Source organism: Heptranchias perlo, chromosome 12 (genome assembly GCF_035084215.1).
Source record: "Heptranchias perlo isolate sHepPer1 chromosome 12, sHepPer1.hap1, whole genome shotgun sequence".
NCBI classification, from domain to species: domain Eukaryota; kingdom Metazoa; phylum Chordata; class Chondrichthyes; order Hexanchiformes; family Hexanchidae; genus Heptranchias; species Heptranchias perlo.
In genome coordinates this window covers 13,649,595-13,675,374 of record NC_090336.1, presented here as the reverse complement: position 1 = coordinate 13,675,374, position 25,780 = coordinate 13,649,595, and the positions used below count along the sequence as shown (strand labels likewise).

The 25,780-nt window shown below is 45.5% G+C and overlaps 1 protein-coding gene across 6 annotated transcripts in view; it reads right to left on the bottom strand.

Moving 5' to 3' along the window:
- dgkza (diacylglycerol kinase, zeta a) overlaps positions 1-25,780 on the bottom strand; it is a 432,154-nt gene that overhangs the window by 222,773 nt on the left and 183,601 nt on the right. For all 6 annotated transcript variants that reach the window (XM_067993676.1, XM_067993677.1, XM_067993673.1 and 3 more), the window contains 7 exons: positions 21,162-21,230; positions 20,082-20,153; positions 18,885-19,001; positions 18,708-18,779; positions 17,288-17,383; positions 14,937-15,019; positions 13,238-13,298 (listed from right to left, as the gene is read on the bottom strand). In XM_067993676.1, coding sequence (XP_067849777.1) covers positions 13,238-13,298; positions 14,937-15,019; positions 17,288-17,383; positions 18,708-18,779; positions 18,885-19,001; positions 20,082-20,153; positions 21,162-21,230 — 570 coding nt within the window. The remainder of the gene's footprint in view (positions 1-13,237; positions 13,299-14,936; positions 15,020-17,287; positions 17,384-18,707; positions 18,780-18,884; positions 19,002-20,081; positions 20,154-21,161; positions 21,231-25,780) is intronic.

Genomic DNA, 25,780 nt, shown 5'->3' with positions numbered 1-25,780 from the left:
TTCTTTTGTTATTTTGTCTGTAGAACTTTTTATTGCTTCTTTTTATATTCCTTGATAATTTAATTTCCTTGTTTCTTTTTGCCTTCCTAATTTTTTTTTACTTCTTTCCTAACCTTTTTGTATTCCCTTTTTGTCATTCTCTCTTTTGTTGTCTGTGTACTTAGTCTATGCCTTTTTCTTCAGTTTCAATTTTGCCCTTATTTCTTTATTCATCCCTAGTGTATCATTACTGGCTTGTTTGTTCTTGCTTTTCAGTGGGATATATTTCTCCTGGACGCTAATGATCACCATTTCAAATGTTTCCCACTGCTGTTCTATTTCTTTGTTTGTCAGTAAATTGTTCCAGTTTATTTTCCCTAGTTCCATTCTCATCCCCTAAAAATCAGCTTTTTTTCCAATTTATTACTTTGGTCTTTGTCTTACTTACGTCGTTCTCACTCTTTATCTTAAACCTTATTACGTTGTGATCGCTATTGCCTAGATGTTCCCCTACGCTTACTTCTCTTATCTGTTCTGGTTCATTTCCCATTAGATCCAGCAGTGCTTCCTCTCTTGTTGGGCTTTTTACATACCGGGTAAGAAAGGAGTCCTGCACACATTGTAAAAACTCCATTCCCTGTACTCCTTTACCTACCTCCTCTTGCCAGTTTATTTTCCACTAGTAGGTGGTCGGTAGTATTTCCCTATTAGTGTGATCGATCCCTTCTCTTTTATTTCAATCATATGGATTCTGTTTCTATCCTTCTGTTAGTGATGTCCCTTTTTTCTACTGCCATTACGTTATTTCCAATTAGTACAGCTACTCCCATACCCGTCCTGATTATGTTGTAGCCTGCAGTATTTAGTTGCCAGTCCTGTTCTTTATGTAGCCATGTTTTAGTTATTCCTACCACATCTGGCTCCTCGCTTCCAATTATTGCCCCCAATTCCCCCTTTTTATTTCGGACGCTGTGTATATTGCTGTACAGGCAGATTAAGTTGTCTTTAGCAGTTGTTCCTTTTACTTCTATACTTTTTACCTTATAATTTCACACCCGCTGTGTTTACTTCAGTTATTTTATTGTTTCCCAGACCTGGAGTATTTATTGTTTCTACAACACTGGCCTGGACTTTACTCTGGTCCCTTTTTCTTACTCTTGTTTTATCTTTTTTACTAATATTTTGCCTGAACCCTACCCCCCCCCCAACTTTATCAATTTAAAGTCTTATTAAGCACCCTAGTTATCCTTTCTGCTAGGACCTTGGTCCCAGCCTGGTTCAGATGCAGCCTGTCCTAACGGTACAGCTTCTTCCTGTCCCAGTAGTGGTCGTCGGAGATTTTTGTAAAAAATTAAATTAAACTTTTTAAAAAACTTTTTCTGTCTCTTAATCCAATCTTTCCCTCTCTTTATTTCTCTTCCTGTACCTGATTTGACATTGAATTCACTATTCTAACTTACATTTCCTTCTCAGTCCATGCGCTGTTCATTTCACAATCCTTCAATCTGGTTGGTTAAGGAGATGCACAGTTGCTTGTCCTGTTCACACATATCCCAGATGCCCTGTAGAGGGCACCGCACTGCATCCATCTGGCACATCCAGCAACTTCCAGTGCAAAATCTCATGGAAACTAAACAGGCGTGGGAAAGTCTAACTAATGGCGGGTGCCGTTCGTTGACCGACTACAGCAAATTCTGAGCCATTATTAATTAATAATCCATCTCCCTGCAGTTTGACTCTCACTGTGTACTTGTGACACCTGGACTTCCGGGAACACTTAACTTGGCGACTTCCAAACCTCTCACCTAATTATATTGGTATATATTAGCAGATCTCCCAGGGCACCGCTCAGAGTCAGATGATATGCTGTTTTGAGAGAACAGCAGCGTTGTACAGTGTATTATTCCGCTGCTGAGGCGGTTCTGTTTCTCTCTACAGTCACGAGTTCTAACTGTTGAGTAAACACAGGCTCAGCTCAATCACAGTTCAACAGTTGTCTGGTCAGGGAGTTTTGAAGATCAGAAATATTTTAAGGCTGCAGGTGAGAAGCAGTCAGCATTAGTGACTGGCTTTCCTTTTATTATTAAAGATTGCTTTTTGCATCTGTAATGAAGTGTGACGTCTGGCGAGTGAGAAACTAGCCGGGATTTTCCGTTCCTGACTGCACCGCTGCAAATCGGGAACCTTGGAGTGGAGAGTGGACAGGAGCCCACTGGAGCTCCACCCACTGGAGCTCCACCCACTGGAGCTCCACCCACTGGAGCTCCACCCACTGGAGCGCCGACCGTATTTTCATACTATTGTTTCTGGGGGCTGGGACAAGTGCCCGCCCATACATGCAAATGAGGCGGCAATGACATGCCCACACCATCCGTCAAGTTTCCAGTCTCGGCTGCCCACTTAGCACCAGCTCATGTTCTCGTCGGTATAAAAGGGGCATCCAGTATTGTTGGGAACGAGGGGAAAGTCGGGATGCGATTTAGAGAGCCGGGCAGGCAGATTAGTAGGATTTACAGAAAGTTATTGATATCTTGGATTGGGTGTTTTTATTTTTTTGCTGCTGCCTTTGTGCTTTTTGTTCTCAGGCTGCCATTTAGATCCCCTTCCCTCCCTGGGTTTCAGATAAAGTACAGTTTCCCACTGGGACGTCCCCTGTCACTTAGCTTTTTGGAAAAGGAGGAGGAGGATCCAAGACTTTTCAGGTAGCCCCGCAGATACTCAGCACCCACCTGGGGTTATGCCACATGTATTTCTAGAACATCAGTAATCCACTTAAACTATGCCCCCAGTTTACCTGAACCCCTGCTAACTGCGTCAGTTTTGCTTATTCATAAAGGGGTAGAGTCTCCCCGAGTAATATCAGTACAATCCGGGCAGAATCGGCCAAACCAGCAGAAAAGATCTGGGAATTTCAAACGTTAGTGCATTTACTCCCAAAATCACTTACGTTTGTGCTTTCCGCGATCTTTTACGCTGGTTTAAGAATCAATTCACCGCCCCCAAAAAACTGGCCCCCGCCCCCAGGTCGAAATTGTGAGATTCTACCAATTACGCTGGTTCAGGAAGGCTCTACAAATTCACTCATTTTCATTGGCACACAGTGTTGAGACATGAATGAGGGAAAGAGAAACAGTGAAGACTGATAGGGTTGAATGGTCACCCAACTAAAGACAAGTCGAGACATGTCCTTGCCTAGCAATTAACTTCATATTGTACAGATGCAAATTAGGTATTACTCAAAGTCAGGGAAAAATATACATCGGTACCAATGGCACAGATAGAAAGAGGGATGAGGTCCTGCAGGCAGATTTTAAGGAGCTAGGAAAGAAGTTAACAAGCAGGACCTTAAAAGTAGTAATCTCTGGATTACTCCCAGTGCCACGCACTAGTGAGTATAGAAATAGGATAGTGCAGATGAATGTGTGGCTGGAGAGATGGTGCAGGAGGGAGGGCTTTAGATTCCTGGGGCATTGGGACTAGTTCTGGGGGAGGTGGGACCTGTACAAACCGGACGGGTTGCACCTCAACAGAGCTGGGACAAATATCCTCACAGCGAGTGATGTTGGGGAGGGTTTAAACTAGCTTGGCAGGGGAACGGGAAACTGAGCATAGATTCAGAAGGGAGAGAAGCAGAGCTGGAAATGGAAGGCAGAAAATTAGTAAGCGAGTTTGGAAGGCAGAGGAAAGAAAGGTTAGAAAATAAACAACGAAGGAGTTTGGCAGTGCTTAATGGTATATACCTCAATGCAAGGAGTATAGTGAATAAGGCAGATGAGCTAAGGGCACAGATAGACATGTGGAAGTGCAATATCTTAACTATTACTGAAACATGGCTTAAAGAGGGGCAGGAATGGCATATCAACATTCCTGGTTGCAGGGTTTTCAGACGAGATAGAGAGGGGGATAAAAAAAGAGGGGGGAGGTGGCAATATTGGTTGAAGAAACAATTACGGCTGTGAGGAGGAATGATATGTTAGAAAGATCATCAAATGAGGCCATATGGGTTGAGCTAAAGAACAATAAAGGGGCAATCACACTGCTGGGAGTGTAGTATAGACCCCCAAACAGTCAGAGGGAGATAGAGGAGCAAATATGTAGGCAAAATTCTGAGAAGTGCAAATACAATAGGGCCGTAATAGTAGGGGATTTCAACTACCATAATATTAACTGGGACACAAACAATGTGAAGGGTATAGAGGGTGCAAAATTCTTAAACTGCATTCAGGAGAACTTTTTTAGCCAGTGCACAGCAAGCCCAACAAGAGGGGGGTGGGGGGCAGCAGTTCTGGATTTAGTTTTAGGGAATGAAGCTGGGCAGGTGGAAGGAGTATCAGTGGGAGAACATTTTGGTGGTAGTGATCATAATTCAGTCAGATTTAGCATAGTTATGGAAAAGGACAAAGATAGAACAGGAGTAAAAGTTCTAAATTGGGGAAAGGCCAATTTTACTAAGCTGAGAAGTGATTTAGCAAAAGTGGACTGGAAACAGCTACTTTAAGGTAAATCAGTGTCAGAGCAGTGGGAGCCTTTCAAAGGGGGAGATTCAAGGGGTTCAGAGTAAACATGTTCCCACAAAGAAAAAGGGTGGACTGCCAAATCTAGAGGCCCCTGGATGACTAGGAGCATACAGGAGGCAAATAGGGAAGCTTATATCAGACACCGAGAGCTCAATACGACAGAAAGCCTGGAGGAGTATAGAAAGTGCAGGGGTAAGATTAAAAAGGAAATTAGGAAAGCAAAGAGAGGGCATGAAAAAATATTGCCAAGTAAAATTAAGGAAAACCCAAAAATATTTTATAAATACATAAAGAGCAAAGGAATAACTAAGGAAAGAGTAGGGCCTATTAGAGACCAAAAAGGTAGTGAGTGTGGAGGCGGAAGGTGTTGGTATGGTTCTTAGTAAATATTTTGCATCTGTCTTCATAAAAGAGGGGGACGATGCAGAGATTGTGGTTGAGGAGGAGGAGTGTGAAATATTGGATGGGATAAACAAAGTGAGAGGGGAAGTATTAAGGGGTTTAGCATCTTTGAAAGTAGATAAATCGCCAGGCCCGGATGAAATCTATCCCAGGCTTTTAGGAGAAGCAAGGGAGGAAATAGTGGATGCTCTGATCATCATTTTCCCATCCTCCCTGGCTACAGACGTAGTGCCAGAGGATTGGAGGACTGCTAACATTGTACCGTTGTTTAAAAAGGGAGAAAAGGATAGACCTAGTAATTACAGGCCAATCAGTCTAACCTCAGAGGAGGGCAAATTATTGGAATCAATTCTGAGAGACAGCATAAATCGTCATTTGGAAAGGCAGGGATTAATCAAGGACAGTCAATATGGATTTGTTAAGGGAAGGTTGTGTCTGACTAACTTGATTGAATTTTTTGAGGAGGTAACAACGATGAGGGTAGTGCGTTTGATGTAGTCCACATCAAGGCTTTTGACAAGGTCCCACATGGCAGACTGGTCAAAGAATTAAAAGCCCATGGGATTCAAGGGAAAGTGGCAAATTGGATCCAAAATTGGTTCAATGGCAGAAAGCAAAGGATAATGGTCGACGGGTATTTTTGTGACTGGAAGGCTGTTTCCAGTGGGGTTCCACAGGGCTCAGTACTAGGTCCTTTGCTTGTGATATATATTAATGATTGAGACATAAATATAGGGGGCATGATTAAGAATTTTGCAGATGATACTAAAATTGGCCGTGTGGTTGATAGTGAGGAGGAAAGCTGTAGACTGCAGGAAGATATCAATGGACCGGTCAGGTGGGCAGAAAAGTGGCAAATGGAATTCAATCTGGAGAAGTGTGAGGTAATGCATTTGGGGAGGTCAAACAAGGTAAGGGAGTACACAATAAATGGGAGGATACTGAGAGGTGTAAAGGAAGAGAGGGACCTTGGAGTGCATGTCCACAGATCCCTGAGGGTAGCAGGACAGGTAGCTAAGGTGGTTAAAATGGCATAGGGGATATTTTCCTTTATTAGCCAAGGTGCAGAATATAAGAGCAGGGAGGTTATGCTGGAACTGTATAAAACATTGGTTCGGACACAGCTTGAGTACTGCGTACAGTTCTGGTCACCACATTACAGGAAAGATGTGATTGTGCTACAGAGGGTACAGAGGAGATTTATGAGGATGTTGCCAGGACTGGAAAATTTTAGCTATTAGGAAAGATTGGATAGGCTGGGATTGTTTTCTTTGGAACAGAGGAGGCTGAGGGATGATTCAATTGAGGTGTACAAAATTATGAGGGGCCTAGATAGAGTGGATCGGACCAAGTGTTGGAAAGTGGGATTAGGCTGGATAGCTCTTTTTCGATCAGCACAGACACGATGGGCCGAATGGCCTCCTTCTGTGCCATAAGTTTTTCTATGTTTCCGTGAGCTTTGAACTTGCTACTTGGTGAACAAATGGAGACAGCCAGTCTAGAAAACAAAAGATCAGTCAAATACAGGGAAGTCACGTCACTCTAAATAGAACACAGTAATCTGTGGAATTGTAAACAATTTTACAACACCAAGTTATAGTCCAGCAATTTTATTTTAAATTCACAAGCTTTCGGAGATTCTCTCCTTCCTCAGGTAAATGTTCAGGATCTCCTTGAAGCCTACGCATTTATACATATTGAATAATACATGGTGTTTACAGACTGCCCCTGCAACTGCCCGTTGCCAAGGCAATCACCGTGTTCAGACAGAGAGGTGTCATCTGCAGAACCCCCGAATACACATTCAACAAAAAAACAAACAGGGAAAAAAAACAGAGAAAAAAAAACACAGAGAGAGGCAGAAACATCCGGAAGGCAGAGAGAGCCAGCAAATGACCCATTATATTAAAAACAGATAACATTTGTTCGCTGGTGGGGTAACGTGTAGCGTGACATGAACCCAAGATCCCGGTTGAGGCCGTCCTCATGGGTGCGGAACTTGGCTATCAATTTCTGCTCGACGATTTTGCGTTGTCGTGTGTCTCGAAGGCCGCCTTGGAGTACGCTTACCCGAAGGTCGGTGGATGAATGTCCATGACTGCTGAAGTGTTCCCCGACTGGGAGGGAACCCTCCTGTTTGGCGATTGTTGCGCGGTGTCCGTTCATCCGTTGTCGCAGCGTCTGCATGGTCTCGCCAATGTACCATGCTCTGGGGCATCCTTTCCTGCAACGTATGAGGTAGACAACGTTGGCCGAGTCACAGGAGTATGAACCATGCACCTGGTGGGTGGTGTCATCTCGTGTGATGGTGGTATCTGTGTCGATGATCTGGCATGTCTTGCAGAGGTTACCGTGGCAGGGTTGTGTGGCGTCGTGGACGCTGTTCTCTTGAAAGCTGGGTAGTTTGCTGCGAACGATGGTCTGTTTGAGGTTGGGTGGCTGTTTAAAGGCGAGTAGTGGAGGTGTGGGGATGGCCATAGCGAGGTGTTTGTCCTCATTGATGACATGTTGAAGGCTGCGGAGAACATGGCGTAGTTTCTCCGCTCCGGGGAAGTACTGGACGACAAAGGGTACTCTGTTGGTTGCGTCCCGTGTTAGTCTCCTGAGGAGGTCTATGCGATTTTTTGCTGTGGCCCGTCGGAACTGTCGATCGATGAGTCGAGCGTCATATCCCGTTCTTACTAGGGCGTCTTTCAGCGTCTGTAGGTGTCCATCGCGTTCCTCCTCGTCTGAGCAGACCCTGTGTATTCGCAGGGCCTGTCCATAGGGGATGGCCTCTTTGACGTGGTTAGGGTGGAAGCTGGAAAAGTGGAGCATCGTGAGGTTGTCCGTGGGCTTGCGGTAGAGTGAGGTGCTGAGGTGCCCGTCTTTGATGGAGATTCGTGTGTCCAAGAAAGAAACTGATTCTGAGGAGTAGTCCATGGTGAGCTTGATGGTGGGATGGAACTTGTTGATGTTATCGTGTAGTCTCTTTAGTGATTCCTTGCCGTGGGTCCATAGAAAGAAAATGTCGTCGATGTATCTGGTGTATAGTGTTGGTTGGAGGTCTTGTGCAGTGAAGAAGTCCTGCTCGAACTTGTGCATGAAAATGTTGGCGTATTGGGGTGCGAATTTGGTCCCCATGGCTGTTCCGTGTGTTTGGGTAAAGAACTGGTTATCGAAGGTGAAGACATTGTGATCCAGGATGAAGCGGATGAGTTGTAGGATGGCTTCCGGAGATTGGCTGTTGTTGGTGTTGAGTATTGATGCTGTCGCAGCGATGCCGTCATCGTGGGGGATACTGGTGTATAGTGCCGAGACGTCCATCGTGGTGAGAAGTGTTCCTGGTTCAACTGGTCCGTGGGTACTGAGTTTTTGTAGGAAGTCTGTAGTGTCGCGACAGAAGCTGGGGGTTCCCTGTACGATGGGTTTCAGGATGCCCTCGATGTATCCAGAGAGGTTCTCACACAGGGTTCCGTTGCCTGATACGATGGGACGTCCGGGTGTGTTGGCTTTGTGTATCTTTGGGAGGCAGTAGAAGTCTCCCACGCGGGGATTACGTGGGATGAGAATGCGTAGGATGCTTTGAAGGTCTGGATCGAAGGTCTTGATCAGTTTGTTGAGCTGGTGGGTGTGTTCTTTGGTCGGATCTGCGGGTAACCGTCTGTAGTGTTCCTGGTTGTCCAGTTGTCGGTATGCTTCTTTGCAATAGTCTGTTCTGTTCTGTATGACTATGGCTCCTCCTTTGTCCGCTGGTTTGATGACGATGTTGCGGTTGGTCTTGAGAGCGTTGATGGCGTTGCGTTGTGCTCGGGTGACATTCTGGACTGTCTTCTGAGTGCGGCTGATGAATCTGGCATTGACGCATTTCCTGACAGCTTGAGCATACATGTCCAGCTGAGGGCAGCGACCCTCCGGAGGAGTCCAGTTTGACTCTTTCCTCTTCGGTTGCTGTACCGCGGATCCCTCTGTCTGCTGTTCCGGATCGTCGATTGTCTCATTGGGTTCGCTGCTGAAATCTTGGGGTTTGTGGTAGAATTCCCGGAGCCTCATTCTCCTGATGAATTCCTCTGTGTCCGCCGCGAGACTAGTGGGGTCCATTTTGGTAGTGGGGCAGAAACTCATCCGCTTCATCCTGGATCACAATGTCTTCACCTTCGATAACCAGTTCTTTACCCAAACACACGGAACAGCCATGGGGACCAAATTCGCACCCCAATACGCCAACATTTTCATGCACAAGTTCGAGCAGGACTTCTTCACTGCACAAGACCTCCAACCAACACTATACACCAGATACATCGACGACATTTTCTTTCTATGGACCCACGGCAAGGAATCACTAAAGAGACTACACGATAACATCAACAAGTTCCATCCCACCATCAAGCTCACCATGGACTACTCCTCAGAATCAGTTTCTTTCTTGGACACACGAATCTCCATCAAAGACGGGCACCTCAGCACCTCACTCTACCGCAAGCCCACGGACAACCTCACGATGCTCCACTTTTCCAGCTTCCACCCTAACCACGTCAAAGAGGCCATCCCCTATGGACAGGCCCTGCGAATACACAGGGTCTGCTCAGACGAGGAGGAACGCGATGGACACCTACAGACGCTGAAAGACGCCCTAGTAAGAACGGGATATGACGCTCGACTCATCGATCGACAGTTCCGATGGGCCACAGCAAAAAATCGCATAGACCTCCTCAGGAGACTAACACGGGACGCAACCAACAGAGTACCCTTTGTCGTCCAGTACTTCCCCGGAGCGGAGAAACTACGCCATGTTCTCCGCAGCCTTCAACATGTCATCAATGAGGACAAACACCTCGCTATGGCCATCCCCACACCTCCACTACTCGCCTTTAAACAGCCACCCAACCTCAAACAGACCATCGTTCGCAGCAAACTACCCAGCTTTCAAGAGAACAGCGTCCACGATGCCACACAACCCTGCCACGGTAACCTCTGCAAGACATGCCAGATCATCGACACAGATACCACCATCACACGAGATGACACCACCCACCAGGTGCATGGTTCATACTCCTGTGACTCGGCCAACGTTGTCTACCTCATACGTTGCAGGAAAGGATGCCCCAGAGCATGGTACATTGGCGAGACCATGCAGACGCTGCGACAACGGATGAACGGACACCGCGCAACAATCGCCAAACAGGAGGGTTCCCTCCCAGTCGGGGAACACTTCAGCAGTCATGGACATTCATCCACCGACCTTCGGGTAAGCGTACTCCAAGGCGGCCTTCGAGACACACGACAACGCAAAATCGTCGAGCAGAAATTGATAGCCAAGTTCCGCACCCATGAGGACGGCCTCAACCGGGATCTTGGGTTCATGTCACGCTACACGTTACCCCACCAGCGAACAAATGTTATCTGTTTTTAATATAATGGGTCATTTGCTGGCTCTCTCTGCCTTCCGGATGTTTCTGCCTCTCTCTGTGTTTTTTTTTCTCTGTTTTTTTTCCCTGTTTGTTTTTTTGTTGAATGTGTATTCGGGGGTTCTGCAGATGACACCTCTCTGTCTGAACACGGTGATTGCCTTGGCAACGGGCAGTTGCAGGGGCAGTCTGTAAACACCATGTATTATTCAATATGTATAAATGCGTAGGCTTCAAGGAGATCCTGAACATTTACCTGAGGAAGGAGAGAATCTCCGAAAGCTTGTGAATTTAAAATAAAATTGCTGGACTATAACTTGGTGTTGTAAAATTGTTTACAATTGTCAACCCCAGTCCATCACCGGCATCGCCACATCATAATCTGTGGAAGATCAAGTTTGAGGGAGAAAACTCACACCTAATAATTGAGGTGAACAAAGACAGAACAATCCTTGTGGGGGAAATGGCTGTTCCAAAGCCGGTTGGTTTTAAGTTGTGTTTGAATGGCAGACAGAGATACCCAGTCTATGTGTATTAGGTGGGTTTCGATGGGCATGTCCAAGGTATGAGCAAAGGTTGTATAAAAGGGACCATGCTTTTGCTGTTAAGGGGGTTACTGTCTAAAGAGCTCATGCCTAGGCTTGACTGTATCCTGCTTATATTGCAGACTGGCACATTCCAAGGTCCAGGACTACCTGCTCAGGGACGCACTGAGGCTGGGTACAGCCGCCGCAAAGGCTCTGTGGGGAAAGGCAACCATTTAGAGCCTTCCCGCCATTGTATACCGAGGGGCTGCAATCAGGGAAACCCCCCCCCCCTCCCCGGGCAGAATGTAAAATTCAAATTGATGTAATGTACCTGTAATGAATCTGTATTATATACCTGTAATGAATTTGTAATCAATAATCTGTATTGAGTATAATGCAATGAGACATCCCAGAGTATCATGAACTGTAATTATGTACAATGTGTTCATTGAACTGTACTTGATGTAACCTGCAAATTGTATAATCTGTACTGTGTACATTTGGAATGTGATATGACAACTGTATTGTATGTTTTGCTGCAAATTTTATGAATAAAGTATATTTTATGAAAAAAAAATCCTGCTTATCGCACTGTAACATTGAAATAAAGACAAGAAAAGAAACCAGGACCGAGTCTGCCTATCGTTTTACCCAACGGATTTAACTTCATTTAACTTCACACAGGCACTAGTGGGCACGTCTTAAATGTTTTTTCATATCGAAAAATATTTAATTTACTAAGAAACTGACTAATGTACTCCAATGAAACTATTAAATGGTTCAGTATAGTTTTTTAAAGTCATTTTCAGTGATTTTAAATCAGGTTTCTCACAGGTGGAGGTCTGGACACCCTTACTAAAAATGCTTATTATTGGTGATAAACCCATGTTCAGCCGTGTATATAGGAACAGGAATGGGCCATTTAGTCCCTTGAGCCTGTTCCGCCATTCAATGAGATCATTGCTGATCTGTGACCTAACTCCATATACCCACTTTAGTCCCATATCCCTTAATACCTTTGGTTAATAAAAAATCTATCAGTCTCAGATTTAAAATTAACAATTTTTTTTTATTCGTTCATGGGATGTGGGCGTCGCTGGCGAGGCCGGCATTTATTGCCCATCTCTAATTGCCCTCGAGAAGGTGGTGGTGAGCCGCCTTCTTGAACCGCTGCAGTTCGAGCTAGCATCAACTACCGTTTGTGGAAGACAGTTCCAAACTTCTACCACCCTTTGCGTGTAAAAGTGTTTCCTAACTTCACTCTTGTAAGTCCTGGCTCTAATTTTTAGGCTATGTCCCCTAGTCCTAGACTCCCCAACCAGCGGAAATAGTTCCTCTCTATCCGTCTCCTTCAATAATTTGAAAACTTCAATCCTTAATCTTCTAAATTCGAGGGAATGCAACCCTGGTTTGTGTAATCTCTCCTTGTAATTTAACCTTTGGAGTCCAAGTATCATTCTAGTAAATCTACGCTGCACCCCCTCCAAGGTCAGTATATCCTTCCTAAGGTTACCACTCTTCCATACATCAAGGAATACTTTTTACTGGAAGAAAAGAAATTCCTGAGGGCTTTTTCCTCTCCCCTCCAGAAGGCGCTGATGCTTGTTGGATGTCGGGTGCCACGGGCGTGACTATTCCTCCATGTGGAGCATCACAACTCAGCTCAATTCTGTCCTCACCTGATGTCTAGACATGCAAAAAAAAGACACACACACACATGCACAGATCACTGCTGACTGTTTTTTCTTCTCTCTAAGAGGTAGCTGCCCTGATTTGGAATCAAAGCTGCAACCTTCTGGGCTGTGTGGCTTAGTCCTGTAGCAGGCACTGCCTTTACCCACTTGGCCTTGAGGAGAGCCCAGAAATTGTTGATATAAGTTCACTACAAGAGAATGTTGCTGCTGATGTCAACAACAAGGATGTAGGTAGATGTGTAAACTCAACAGCTACTTAATGTAGAAAAATGTCCCAAGGCTCTTCACAAATCCATAAGGAGAAAAAAAATGAGCGCAGAGTCACAGAAGGAGATATAAGGAAGGGTGGCCAAAAAGGTAGGTCTTTAGGAGGATCTGAAAGGAGGAGGGTGGCGGGGGGGGGGTGGGGAAATCAGGCAGGTTTAGCGAGGAATTTTCAGAGCGTGGGGCCTGGGCAGCGGAGATCGAGTCAGTGGCTAGGGAACGGAGTTTGTGGTGGGGACTGCAGACGATGGCGTCAGTCTTCCCAATATTTCCCAGGAGGAAACACTTATATAATGGTATCGTGATGCTCACACTACTACAACACTTATACAATCGTCTTGAACTCGATACCAAGTGGAACCTTTATTGTGAAATGAATCACAGGAAACAATTGCCATCTTTCATTTTAAGAGAGTACTACACAAACCACAGAAAGCGAGAGGAGTGTACTGATTGTAAACACTTACGGTACCATCGCCTCCGCAGGCTAGAATTCGTAAATTCTGAACCTTTCGGTACAGCTCTAACCTGTACAGAGCAAAACAAGAATTAAAAAAAGACACAGAAACTTAGAAAGAAAATAGAACTCCTTAGTCTCAGAGATGTGATCAGAAGCTCATCTCTTCGGTTTAGAATCCGTAACGAGAGAGGCATAACACATTACAGACTGTCATTACAAACCTCTGGGAACCGTCACCTCCCCTGGGCTTCAGATACAAACAGCGGAGGAGCTCAAGGTGAGCCCCGACAGAAAATTCCTCAACCACTTCCTGACTTTGCGAAAACTAGTTCTGAATGTATTTAGTTAAACTCCCCTTTGCCCCGTATAGAACTTAAAAAAAAATTATTCCAGCCTGATGACCTTTCACTGATTCTTTAGCGTATTAGTGAGTGGATCAGAATAATACCCTGTCTTCCAGCAGGTTCAACTGAATCTAGCAAACTGCATATCGTTCTTTATTTAAAAGCCCCAAGGGTGGAGCATCAAACCTTAATTAAATATCACACCATCTAGGATGGAAACAATAAATATGAAAACTTCTATATAGAAAAGAACATTTTTTGTGCTCAGGCTCCAACGAACCAAACCATTTTATCTATCTTTACTGTCAGTATCAAGCACTCCCGAGTCAGGTACAGCACGGAGCAGATGCAGAGTAAAGCTCCCTCTGCACTGTCCCCAACAACGTAGCTTAACCCCTTCCTCAGAATACTGTCCATTACAGTGCTGGCTCGACATTTGAATGTCCCACACTAGTCATCAGTTCAGTGACGATTTGTCAAATTTGGGTTCACTTTGTTGCAGTGGGCCTCTGCCTATTAGGGATTATTTGTAGACTATCACAATCTCATTTCATGTAATACCCATACAGCCAGAAGGAAGTATTACACATCCTGTTCCAGTCTGTGCTGGATTTGAACACAGGTCCCAGAGGTGAAAGAATCTTACTGTAATCCATCGCATCACCCCCTGCCACTTCTAAGAAAAAAAAACAAAGCTAAACTTGAGACAGTCTCAGTGCTCCCTCGGTCAGCTTTGCGTCAGTGTCCAGGAATATGGCCGACGGTCCCTATTTATTCAGAGGTGACTTTCTCCCTGAGGTGTTGGGGGGGGGCGGTAGATCTGATCACTACTTTTACACAAAGGCCAGCACAGTGGCACTGTATTCTGGAATACCAGCACCTTGTGCCACAAAGTGATGGGCCGTGAGTTTGTGCTCCCATCCCTACCCCCCCCCCCCCGCTCAAAGCAGACCATAATCGTGCTGGCAAGGAGAAGACACTGAGTGAAAGCCAGGTCCTTCCCCAACAGGGAGGGAGAGAACGGAAATCAGGGGGAGTGTCACTGTGGGTTGCCGTCCCGCTCCTCCGATAGACCTTGGCCATGAATGAAGTAAGAAATGATCCCTCTCCAAAGTTAGAGAGAGGGAATCTCAACCTCAAGAAAAGCTTTTATCCGAGATCCCAGCTGAGGGGAACGCTTTCCATTTAAATTAGCTTCCAGGCTCCCAGTCAAACCACTGTACTTATGACCACACCCAAGGCGAGCTCGTACCTTGCTGGTTAACAAAACAATGTTCTTCCCCACACCCTCCCCAAAATATCCCCACTTGCGCCTGTTTTAAAACTTGAGACTTTAATCCCCCGTCTCAGTCTGGTACTTACGCCTCCTTGGGACCCCCCTGACTCAGGTCAAACACTTGTCTCGGGTTCAGATACCACATGAATGACTGGATAATCTTCGCTCCCTGCAAGAGAATGAAACAAATTCAATAGTGTGACAGTGAAAGCCAACGTCACTCTATAACCCGATGATGTACCGTTAAAGGAGCCCTGCGGTGTTCGCTGTGCTACTAATATGGAGTTTGTGTTCATTCAGCATGTCACTGCAAACTTGGACCTGGCGCCCCGCCAAGATTCGTTTTGTGGCAGACCAGCCTCAGTGGCCGTGAATGGACACTACAGCTACTGGAGAACAGTGCTAATGGGGGGGCAGCACAAGTGTCAGGCAGGGCAGGGCAGGGAGCTGTGGGTCCGATACACATGTCAAAACCAGTGAGTGGGCAGTGTAGAGAACCGCAAGATCCTTCCCCTATATACACAGAGGGGTAGATCTTGACTTTGTGCAACAGTGTAAAACGGATGAGAGTGAACCGGCCGCCCATTTTATACATCTCTCCCCATTTTTATTTCTGTCGGAGCCAGTGAGAGATGTAAAACAGGCTGCCGATTCGCGATCACCCATTTTGCACCATCTCACCAAGTTAAAATGACCCCAGAATGTGAGATTCCCAAATCAAGACTCCTATATATTAAAAAAAAGCCAATCCCTCCCCCTCCATCCACAACTAACCACCAACTGACCAGCTGCCCTCAACAATATCAGTTCTATTATCCGGCTGAGTTGTGGGATTAAGGCTGCGTACAGCTGGGAAGGAAACAAAAGGAGCGGATGGAGGAAAGCCGGATCCAGAGTCAGTACAAATCCTGCCATTTTCTCCTTCGGGTTGCCTGGCGCACTCTCTCTCTTTCTCTCCTGAAGGTGCTGGCTCGCGCAGAATTCCGGTTCTATCTGCAGCCCCCCTCCTCGCCCAGCGGCCATTCTTCTTGTGTGAGCCCAGACGCCAAGCGTCGACAGACTATTCAAATGCCAGGAGCAGCACGTGTGTGCGGTTTCCATCGGGGGGCAGCGGAGGGTGCGGTCACGGGATAGCAGGGTCCCGGGCAGATTTACTTTTCTCTTCCCCTCCTGAGTTCAGGGGCATTGAGGCCAACTGCAGTAGCCCAAGTAGGATGAGCAACCTCAAAATTGTCTTCTTCACAGTTAACCATGCTCCCTTTTTTTAATCTGCAGATTTTGACACTGCATCCCCTATACCCAATCATATTAATTTTTGAAAGAGAGAAAGGGAGGGAGGGCAGGAGAGAAAGGGAGGGAGGGCAGGAGAGAAAGGGAGGGAGGGCAGGAGAGAAAGGGAGGGAGGGCAGGAGAGAAAGGGAGGGAGGGCAGGAGAGAAAGGGAGGGAGGGCAGGAGAGAAAGGGAGGGAGGGCAGGAGAGAAAGGGAGGGAGGGCAGGAGAGAAAGGGAGGGAGGGCAGGAGAGAAAGGGAGGGAGGGCAGGAGAGAAAGGGAGGGAGGGCAGGAGAGAAAGGGAGGGAGGGCAGGAGAGAAAGGGAGGGAGGGCAGGAGAGAAAGGGAGGGAGGGCAGGAGAGAAAGGGAGGGAGGGCAGGAGAGAAAGGGAGGGAGGGCAGGAGAGAAAGGGAGGGAGGGCAGGAGAGAAAGGGAGGGAGGGCAGGAGAGAAAGGGAGGGAGGGCAGGAGAGAAAGGGAGGGAGGGCAGGAGAGAAAGGGAGGGAGGGCAGGAGAGAAAGGGAGGGAGGGCAGGAGAGAAAGGGAGGGAGGGCAGGAGAGAAAGGGAGGGAGGGCAGGAGAGAAAGGGAGGGAGGGCAGGAGAGAAAGGGAGGGAGGGCAGGAGAGAAAGGGAGGGAGGGAAGGAGAGAAAGGGAGGGAGGGAAGGAGAGAAAGGGAGGGAGGGAAGGAGAGAAAGGGAGGGAGGGCAGGAGAGAAAGGGAGGGAGGGCAGGAGAGAAAGGGAGGGAGGGCAGGAGAGAAAGGGAGGGAGGGAAGGAGAGAAGGGAGGGAGGGAAGGAGAGAAAGGGATGGAGGGAAGGGAGGGATGGAGGGAAGGGAGGGATGGAGGGAAGGGAGGGATGGAGGGAAGGGAGGGAGGGATGGAGGGAAGGGAGGGATGGAGGGAAGGGAGGGATGGAGGGAAGGGAGGGAGGGATGGAGGGAAGGGAGGGATGGAGGGAAGGAGGGGAAGGGAAGGAGGGAAGGAGGGGAAGGAGGGAGGGAGGAAGAGAAATGGTACCAATGCTGACACCAGTGGACATCGCTCCAAGATTTTGCAGTACTTTCCTGTCTGAGCATGTCTATTGTGTAATGGGATCCGTGCCCTGGTTTCTGTGACCAATATGACGCTAAGGTACTGCTCTGAGAGACGGAGGAACCACACACCTGATTGCCTCCACTTTTGGGATTGACAAACACCAACAACGGCTTCATCAGCGGAGATGGGATGGGCTTTATGATAAACGGCCGCCATCGTCCTTCCTGTTTCAAAAGGGAAAAGAGTCAGTTCAGATCATCTACGTGCATCTGCAGGAATTACCACCTTGCACTAACTGTTACAGGGACAGCCGAGAATATTAAAAGCAATGGGCCACACTTAGCTGACAAGCTGCATTACTGAAGATTTTGAATAAGTGCCCACAACGTGTGTCCTGCAGCAACCCCCCCACCCCTTCCCTGGTGGCCGTGTTTTGCTCGGGGAGGGCAGCCACGACACTGAAAAAGGACCAGCAGCTTGTATTTAAATACAAGAATGTTTCTCAGCACTTCACAGAGGGAGGTGGGCACTGAATAGGAAATAAATGGGGTGGAGGGAGATGGGGGGGAAAAGAGTGTGACTGAAGGCATGGTTAAAAAGAGGTAGGTTCTCAGGAAATGTTTAAACATTTGAGGGAGGTAGCAAGGCAAATACAAAGTGGTTTGGGAAGGGAATACCAAAGGGCTGGGAACAGCCTCCTAGCTGTGAAAGAAAGACCTTCCAGTACAGTGATTCCACATCTCAGGAAAATCTGTGGGGCAAAATAATAGCTCAGCCAATTTTTAGAAAAATATGCCGTATATGCCTGCATTGGGTTGTACAGTGCAGTTTTTTTTTAAAAAACCAATGTGTTTGTGCTAGTCACGCTACCTAGGTACAGCAAGTCTGGTTTCTATCCCTTTACAATAAAAACTTGCACTTATACAGTGCCCTTACCATAACAAAATTTCCCAAGACATTTCACAGCAGAGAAGAGGAACTGAGGAGGAGTTAAGAGGGGAGGTATGGTCAAAGAGGTAGGTTTCACAGTACCACGGTTCATGTAAACTGCAGGCAATGTGTATCTTTGTGTTTTCTTATTAAAAAGTGCATTTTCCCGATCCCTACCTAAGCTTTCCTTGCTTCACGCATCATTCCTGAGCCCAATAAGTAGGAAGCTACGTCAGGCCTCTGTTGCCCTGGTTACCAGGGGAATATGGCCTGTTCTCTGATTGTTCACTCCCTTCACTCCCTGATCTCATCAGCCCAGGGTGTGGTAAGCCGAGAACGGGAGCTGTGCAACATCCTAACAGCACCGTGGGAGCACCTTCACCACACGGACTGCAGCGGCTCAAGACGATGACCCACCACCACCTCCTCAAGAGCAACTAGGGATGGACAGCAAACTCCGGCCTTGCCAGCGACACCCATGTCCCCCAGAACAAATTTTTTTAAAACATCACCGTCCCTCCTCCCCCCTTGTCCTGTGACCAAATCCAAATTCCAGCAGTAATATGTTGCAGTGACGCGTGGAGCAATAATTTAAAATAAAATCACACTGCTGCTTACCTCAGCTCCTTTTTTACTAGATTTCCTTTTAAACGAGGTCCGTTTTTTCTTTTTACTCGATTTCAGTGAATTCTGGGGGGGAAAGGAGAGAGCAACAACATGGCAGTTAGCGGTGTGCAGAGGTCAGCTTGGAACGGCTCGGGCAGAAAGACCATTAAAAAAAAAAGTGCTGCTCACCTGAGCCCGTCTCACCCGAATGATCCAGGTTGGCGGAACGATAACTGCAGCGTGCGCACCCAATGTACAGGGCTCCTCGATCTGTTGTAGCATGAAGCAGGTCACTTTATTGTGATACTGCGGGAAAGAACCAAGTAAACACGTCTCAGTACAATGCTAAGCATTCACTTTATTCTGCCATGTTCCCTCCGCACCCCGGTTCCATCATCTTTTCATTATCTGTTCTACTGCTTGTCACTTTGGTGGAGCATCATGACTCCGTGGTGGGGCGAGGGGCAAGGATGGGACGTGGGCCAATTTGTTAAAATTGGATAGCCACGTGGTGAAGAATAGAATACCAGAGCCTGGTCTTTAATTGCTTCCAAACTTTATTCACAGAGATTCCCCTCACTCACTCACTCACTCACACACACACACCACACCCTGGATAAGCTCTCCTATAAAAAGGATGCAAGAGAGTCCCCAATTGATACCCACCACCTGAATACAATTAACACTCATTGATATAAATCATAAAATTAACACAATGATTTGCCACATTCAGACTGTTTATCTCGGCTTTACCATCGCCAGAGGCCGGGAACCAAGGCAGAGTCAAGTCTGTGACCACAGGTCTCTCAACTGCCACCAGCACCCAAACGTGGTTGTCTCTCTACACTATGAGCTGGATTTAAATATTTATTAACTAAGGGCTGAAATGTACATTTTGTTTTTTTACTCCATTTTGCATCGAACGTTGGTTCGAGGAATGAGGAAAACAACAATTTGGTTAAAATATAACGTAACTTTCTGAAAATAAGCGAAGGTTTGCGGAGTCAAAACGCGTCAAACAAACAGAACAGGTCAGAAGTAGAGGATTTGCAAAGTATTAACTGAGTGCAAACTAACTGACATCACTTTTGTTATTTTAGTCACTCCTGTCCTCCACCCTATTCTAGGCCTCTCCATTTTGTTCTTTCCCTGCCCCCTTGTCCCTGGTTCTGTACTTGTTTAAAAGCTGTTCATCTCTCACATCTTCCGGTCCTGATAAAAGGTCATTGACCTGAAACATTAACTCTGTTTCTCTCTTCACAGATGCTGCCTGACCTGCTGAGTGTTTCCAGCATTTTCTATTTCTATGGCAAGGACTGGTGTATTATTTAATAGCATCCGCCTGTCTCGGGACAGAATTGGTTCTTTTATAAATTGAAGACTTACTGCTTGTTTACACCAGGAACAGCTGATAGCAACAATCTCCTTACTGTGAAAGGCAAACTTCTGCTGGAAACCCTGCATGGGAAAAGAGAAAAAGGAGCCATTAAGAAAGTGATTCCCAAAGTGAGTTCCAACATGTCACTGGGGTGCTGCCCCAAAAGTACAAGAGACATCCGTCAAGAAACTGGCCATTTACATCACTGGCACAGCCTCCTCCAGCCACAAAGCCCAACCTGCTGGGACTTCCCAGGACACTGAATATTTGGAACCTCTCACAGGTAGGAGAAACATATCGCCAATTTACAGAATGTGTGATGGGGGTGGGAAGGGAGAGTACTTCAGATTGAAAGAAATTCATCTCCCAGAGTAACGTCCCCCATTAACTTTGTAAAACGTCAGTTAACCTTACTCAGTCTTTTCTCCCCAAATATGTCATGACAGTGGGCAAAGTGTTTCTTTTACGGACGATGGATTATATAATTAGTGAGGCTAGGCCATTCAGAGGTTCTAATAGATTATATAAGTAGAGGAATAGACTATTTCGAGGCTCTGATGGATTATATAAATAGATAAATCAATTGCTTGCAGGAGTATTAATCCTGGATTATGCATTAATGCTCCAAAAGAAAGCTTTACCAGAAGTTGGCATCTAAGCTTCAGTAAGAACTGAAATGTTAAGAGCCCATTTCCACAGTGACCGTATTCCTAGGTGTGTCACCTGATCTTACACCAACATTGCCCTCCACCTCCTCCCTGGTTCCCAATGCATATCTGACACACCCCTCCACTGCAGCCTGCTGAATTACTGTCTCGGCGGACCTGGTTTCAAATACCTCCGTCAATCTCAGCCATCACTTCTGCTTAAACGTCACCTCCTGAACATCATCCAGTGTGACGCAGTCCAGCTGCACAGGCCCGACAATAAATAAGCAAAGATTCACGTTCGACCTTTTTGAATTCCTGAGAGGGGCCCAATCGATGTTGGGATTTAATACATGCAGCTTGAAGATTCATTCTGAACGGTCTCACTTTCCCTTACTATAACACGTTTACACTGCACACCAACACCCGAACCCCTCGTACCTTGCCGCACTGCTTGCACTTCCCCTCTTGCCGCCTCCGGTGAACCCAATGGTGCCGTACAAACGTGGGCTGAAAGGGCGAAAAGGAAACAAAAAACACGACAGGTCAGTGTTACAATTCATTCAGCGCGTAACTGGCAACCCATTCAATGTCATGACGATCGTTCCTCACAAGCTTTCTTTCACACTTTGGCTCTCTGTTGTTAGCTGGCCCTTGTGCTATAGAGTGAAGGAATCCCCTAAGTAAGAGTGAGAATCGGCTCACTCCTTGTTCTTGTGTGGCCATCACCTCTCCCTTCTAAACTATTCCACATGTTTGTGTGACGCAAGTGTGATCTCACTGGCAGACATTTATAAATTACACTTCTAATCACTCATAACCTGTGTTGATACAACAAAAAACCCTTAACTAACAAATTCTATAGATGGGGGTCCACGAATGGCGATAGGGTCTATGTTCACCTCTGGAGATAGAATTCTAGTATAAACATAGACCCTATCTGTATAAAAAGTTTCTATGTTTATACGCAGGTTTTATGTTTATGAATGGATTCCACATCTGTACATGGGTTCCATGTTTGTATATGAGTTTTACATCTGTACTTGGGTTCTGTGTTTAAAGATGGTCTGATATGTATATAATATATTAAAAATGAAACACACACCTATATATATCATTCTATACTTATAATACAATTATGTATATGAAATAGGCAAATAATTTTGCTGAACTGAATAGTGCTAAACCCTTTCTCTCAAGACCACCAGCTGAAACAGGATCAGTCTCATTGCGAGAAAGTTGCTCCATTAGCTAAGGAAATGACATGTCTTTGTGACTGGGCAGGTGCACACTGTATCAGTATTTGCATGTTTTAGGTATTGGAGGTACTGGGTATCATTGCTCCTTAAAACTGTCTGCTACCAGTATGTCTTTGTTCTGATTTTGATTGACAGTTTGATAGCCAGAAGTTGCTTGAACCTGGAGATGAATAGGACAAGCTTTTGCTAGTCCTTCATTTCATTTCATACAGTTCCATCACATGTACAGGTCTCCGTGGTACGACAGAAGTCTGTAAAAGGGTCATCAGTGGACAGATTATTTTGATGTCCGAAAGTGGTTTTAAAAGCACCAGTGAGAAATTAAGCATTGTATTACTCGTTTCATCTTCCGATTTATTCTTACTGCTGGATAATTTTACTGTTTTCAGTGAACTCCTATTGTCTGTAAGCTTGGCGATTTCCACCATTTTTGGATGGGTCAGGAGTATCCTGTACTATTTCCATAAGAACATAAGAAATAGGAGCAGGAGTAGGCCACACGGCCCCTCGAGCCTGCTCCGCCATTCAATAAGATCATGGCTGATCTTCGACCTCAACTCCACTTTCCCGCCCGATCCCCATATCCCTTAATTCCCCTAGTGTTCAAAAATCTATCGATCTCAGCCTTGAATATACTCAACGACTGAGCATTCACAGCCCTCTGAGTGAAGAAATTTCTCCTCATCTCATCTCCTTATTCTGCGACTATCCCCCCTAGTTCTAGACTCTCCAGCCAGAGGAAACAACCTCTCAGCATCTACCCTGTCAAGCCCTCTCAGAACTTTTATGTTTCAATGAGATCACCTCTCATTCCTTTAAACTCCAGAGAGTATAGGCCCATTCTATTCAACCTCTCCTCATAGGACAACCCTCTCATCCCAGGAATCAATCTGGTGAACCTTTGTTGTACTGCCTCTAAGGCAAGTATATCCTTCCTTAGGTAAGGAGACCGAAACTGTACGCAGTGCTCCAGGTGTGGTCTCACCAAAGTCCTGTACAATTACAGCAAGATTTCCTTCTTATACTCCAACCCCCTTGCCTTCCTAATTGCTTGCTGTACCTGCGTTAAATTTCCGTGTTTTTTGTACGAGGACACCCAGAGCTCTCTGAACACCAACATTCAATAGTTTCTCACCATTTAAAAAATATTCTGTTTTTCTATTCTTCATACCAAAGTGAATAACCTCACATTTCCCCACATTATACTCCATCTGCCACCTTCTTGCCCTCTCACTTAACCTGTCTATATCCCTTTGCGGACTCTTTGTGTCCTCATCACAGCTTACTTTCACACCTAGCTTTGTATTGTCAGCAAACTTGGATACATTACACTTCGACTAAGTTATTAATATAGATTGTAAATAGCACAGATCCTTGTGGCACTAGTTACAACCTGCCAACCCGAAAATGACCCATTTATTCTTACTCTCTGTTTTCTGTCTGTTAACCAATCCTCAATCCAAGCTAATATATTACCCACAATCCCATGAGCCCTAATCTTATGTAACAACCTCTTGTGTGGCACCTTATCGAATGCATTTTGAAAAACCAAATATACTATATCCACTAGTTCCCCTTTATCTACCCTGCTAGTTACACCCTCTAAAAATTCTAATACATTTGTCAAACACTATTTCCCTTTCATAAAACAGTACTGACTCTGCCTAATCATATTATGATTTTCTAAGCACCCGGTTACCACTTCCTTAATAATGGATTCTAGCATTTCCCTACTACTGATGCAAGCCGACTGGCTTGTAGTTCCCTGTTTTCTCTCTCCCTCCTTTCTTAAATAGCGGGGTTACATTTGCTGCCTTCCAATCCACTGGGACCGTTCTAGAATCTAGAGAAATTTGGAAGATTACAACCAATGCATCCACTATCTCTGCAGCCACCTCTTTTAAAACCCTCGGATGTAGGCCATCAGGTCCAGGGGATTATCAGCTTTTATTCCCATTAATTTTTCCAGTACTTTTTCTTTACTAATGTTAATTACTTTAAGCCATTCCCTCGCATTAGAACTTTGGTTCCCCATTATTTCTGGTATTTTTTTGTGTCTTCTACTGTGAAGACAGATACAAAATATTTGTTTAACATCTCTGCCATTTCCTTATTCCCCATTATAATTTCTCCTGTCTCTGCCTCTAAGGGACCCACGTTTACTTTCGCTAATCTCTTCCTTTTTACATACTTGTAGAACCTCTTACAATCTATTTTTATATTCCTTGCTAGTTTATTCTCATATTCTATTTTCTCCCTCTATCAATTTTTTGGTCATCCTTTACTGGTTTCTAAAACTCTCCCAATCCTCAGGCTTACTACTTTTCTTGGCAGCATTATTAGCCTCTTTTAATTTAATACTATCCTTAACTTCTTTAGTTAGCTCTGGATGGATCACTTTTCTCGTGGAGTTTTTATTCCTCAATGGAATGTATATTCATTGAGAATTATGAAATATTTCTTTAAAAATGTTCACTATTGCTTATCAACCATCATATCTTTTAATCTAATTTCCCAATCTACCTTAGCCAACTCGCCCCTCATACCTTTGTAATTGGCTTTGTTTAAGTTTAAGACTCTAGTTTCGGACATAAGTGGGTCACTCATGAACTCAATGTAAAATTCTATCGTATTATGATCACTCTTCCCCAGATGATCCCTTACTATGAGATTACTAATTAACCCTGTCTCATTACTCAAGACAAGATCTAAAATAGCCTGTTCCCTGGTTGGTTCCATGACGTATTATTCTAGGGAACTGTCACGAATGCATTCCATGAACTCATCCTCCAAACGACCTTTGCCAATTTGATTTGCCCAGTCTATATGAAGATTAAAGCCCCCCATGATTGTTGCATTACCTTTGTGCAAGCTCCTCTTATTTCTTGATTAATACTCTGTCCAACAGTATAACCACTGTAAGGGGGCCTGTAAACTACTCCCACCAGTGTTTCTGCCCCTTGTTATTTCTTATCTCCACCCGTATTGATTCTACTTCCTGATCTTCCAAGCCAAGATCTTTTCTCACTACTGCCTTTATGTTATCCTTTTATTATGCAGGGCTACAGTATAAAGACACTTCATTTGCCCCAAGGCCACTATCCCAGGTACTTTGTGCAGAAGGTCAGGTTTTGTTTCATTGGGTTCCATCTTTATAGATGGATATAGATTGATTCTACATTCATACACAGGTTCTGTGTCAATACATGGGTTCTACATTTATTGTTCTAGTCAGCAAATTTGTTTTGAAAGACTATTTGGATCTTTACACTGCCAGAGAAGGAAACTGCACCTATACAACAGGAATGCTTCAACTCTGCTCATCAATATTTTAGTTATTATGGCGACCTCCTTCCCCTCTCGTTTCTGCATTATTTTACTCTTTCTCTTCAGGTGCCTCTCTCTGCTTTGCCATGGGCTGCTTCCCAAATAGAAAGGGACCCACACACAGACCTCTCCACCGGTGCCACACAAGAGTAACCCGGATTGACTTCTTCCTGTGGGTTAATACCATTGCACCCCACCCCACAGTGATACAACCAATGATTGGGAATCTGCTGTATGGGAACTCCCAGGTATGAGTCTGTGGTACTGCAACTTGTTGGCACAAGAGCAGCAGGCGTATGGGAACACCGTCACCTCCAAGTCACACCTCCTCCCGACTTGGACATTTATCCCTGTTCCTTCATTGTCGCTGGGTCAGAATCTGGGAACTCCCTACCTAACAGCACTGTGGGAGAACCTTCACCACACGGACTGCAGCGGTTCAAGAAGGTGGCTCACCACCACCTTCTCAAGGGC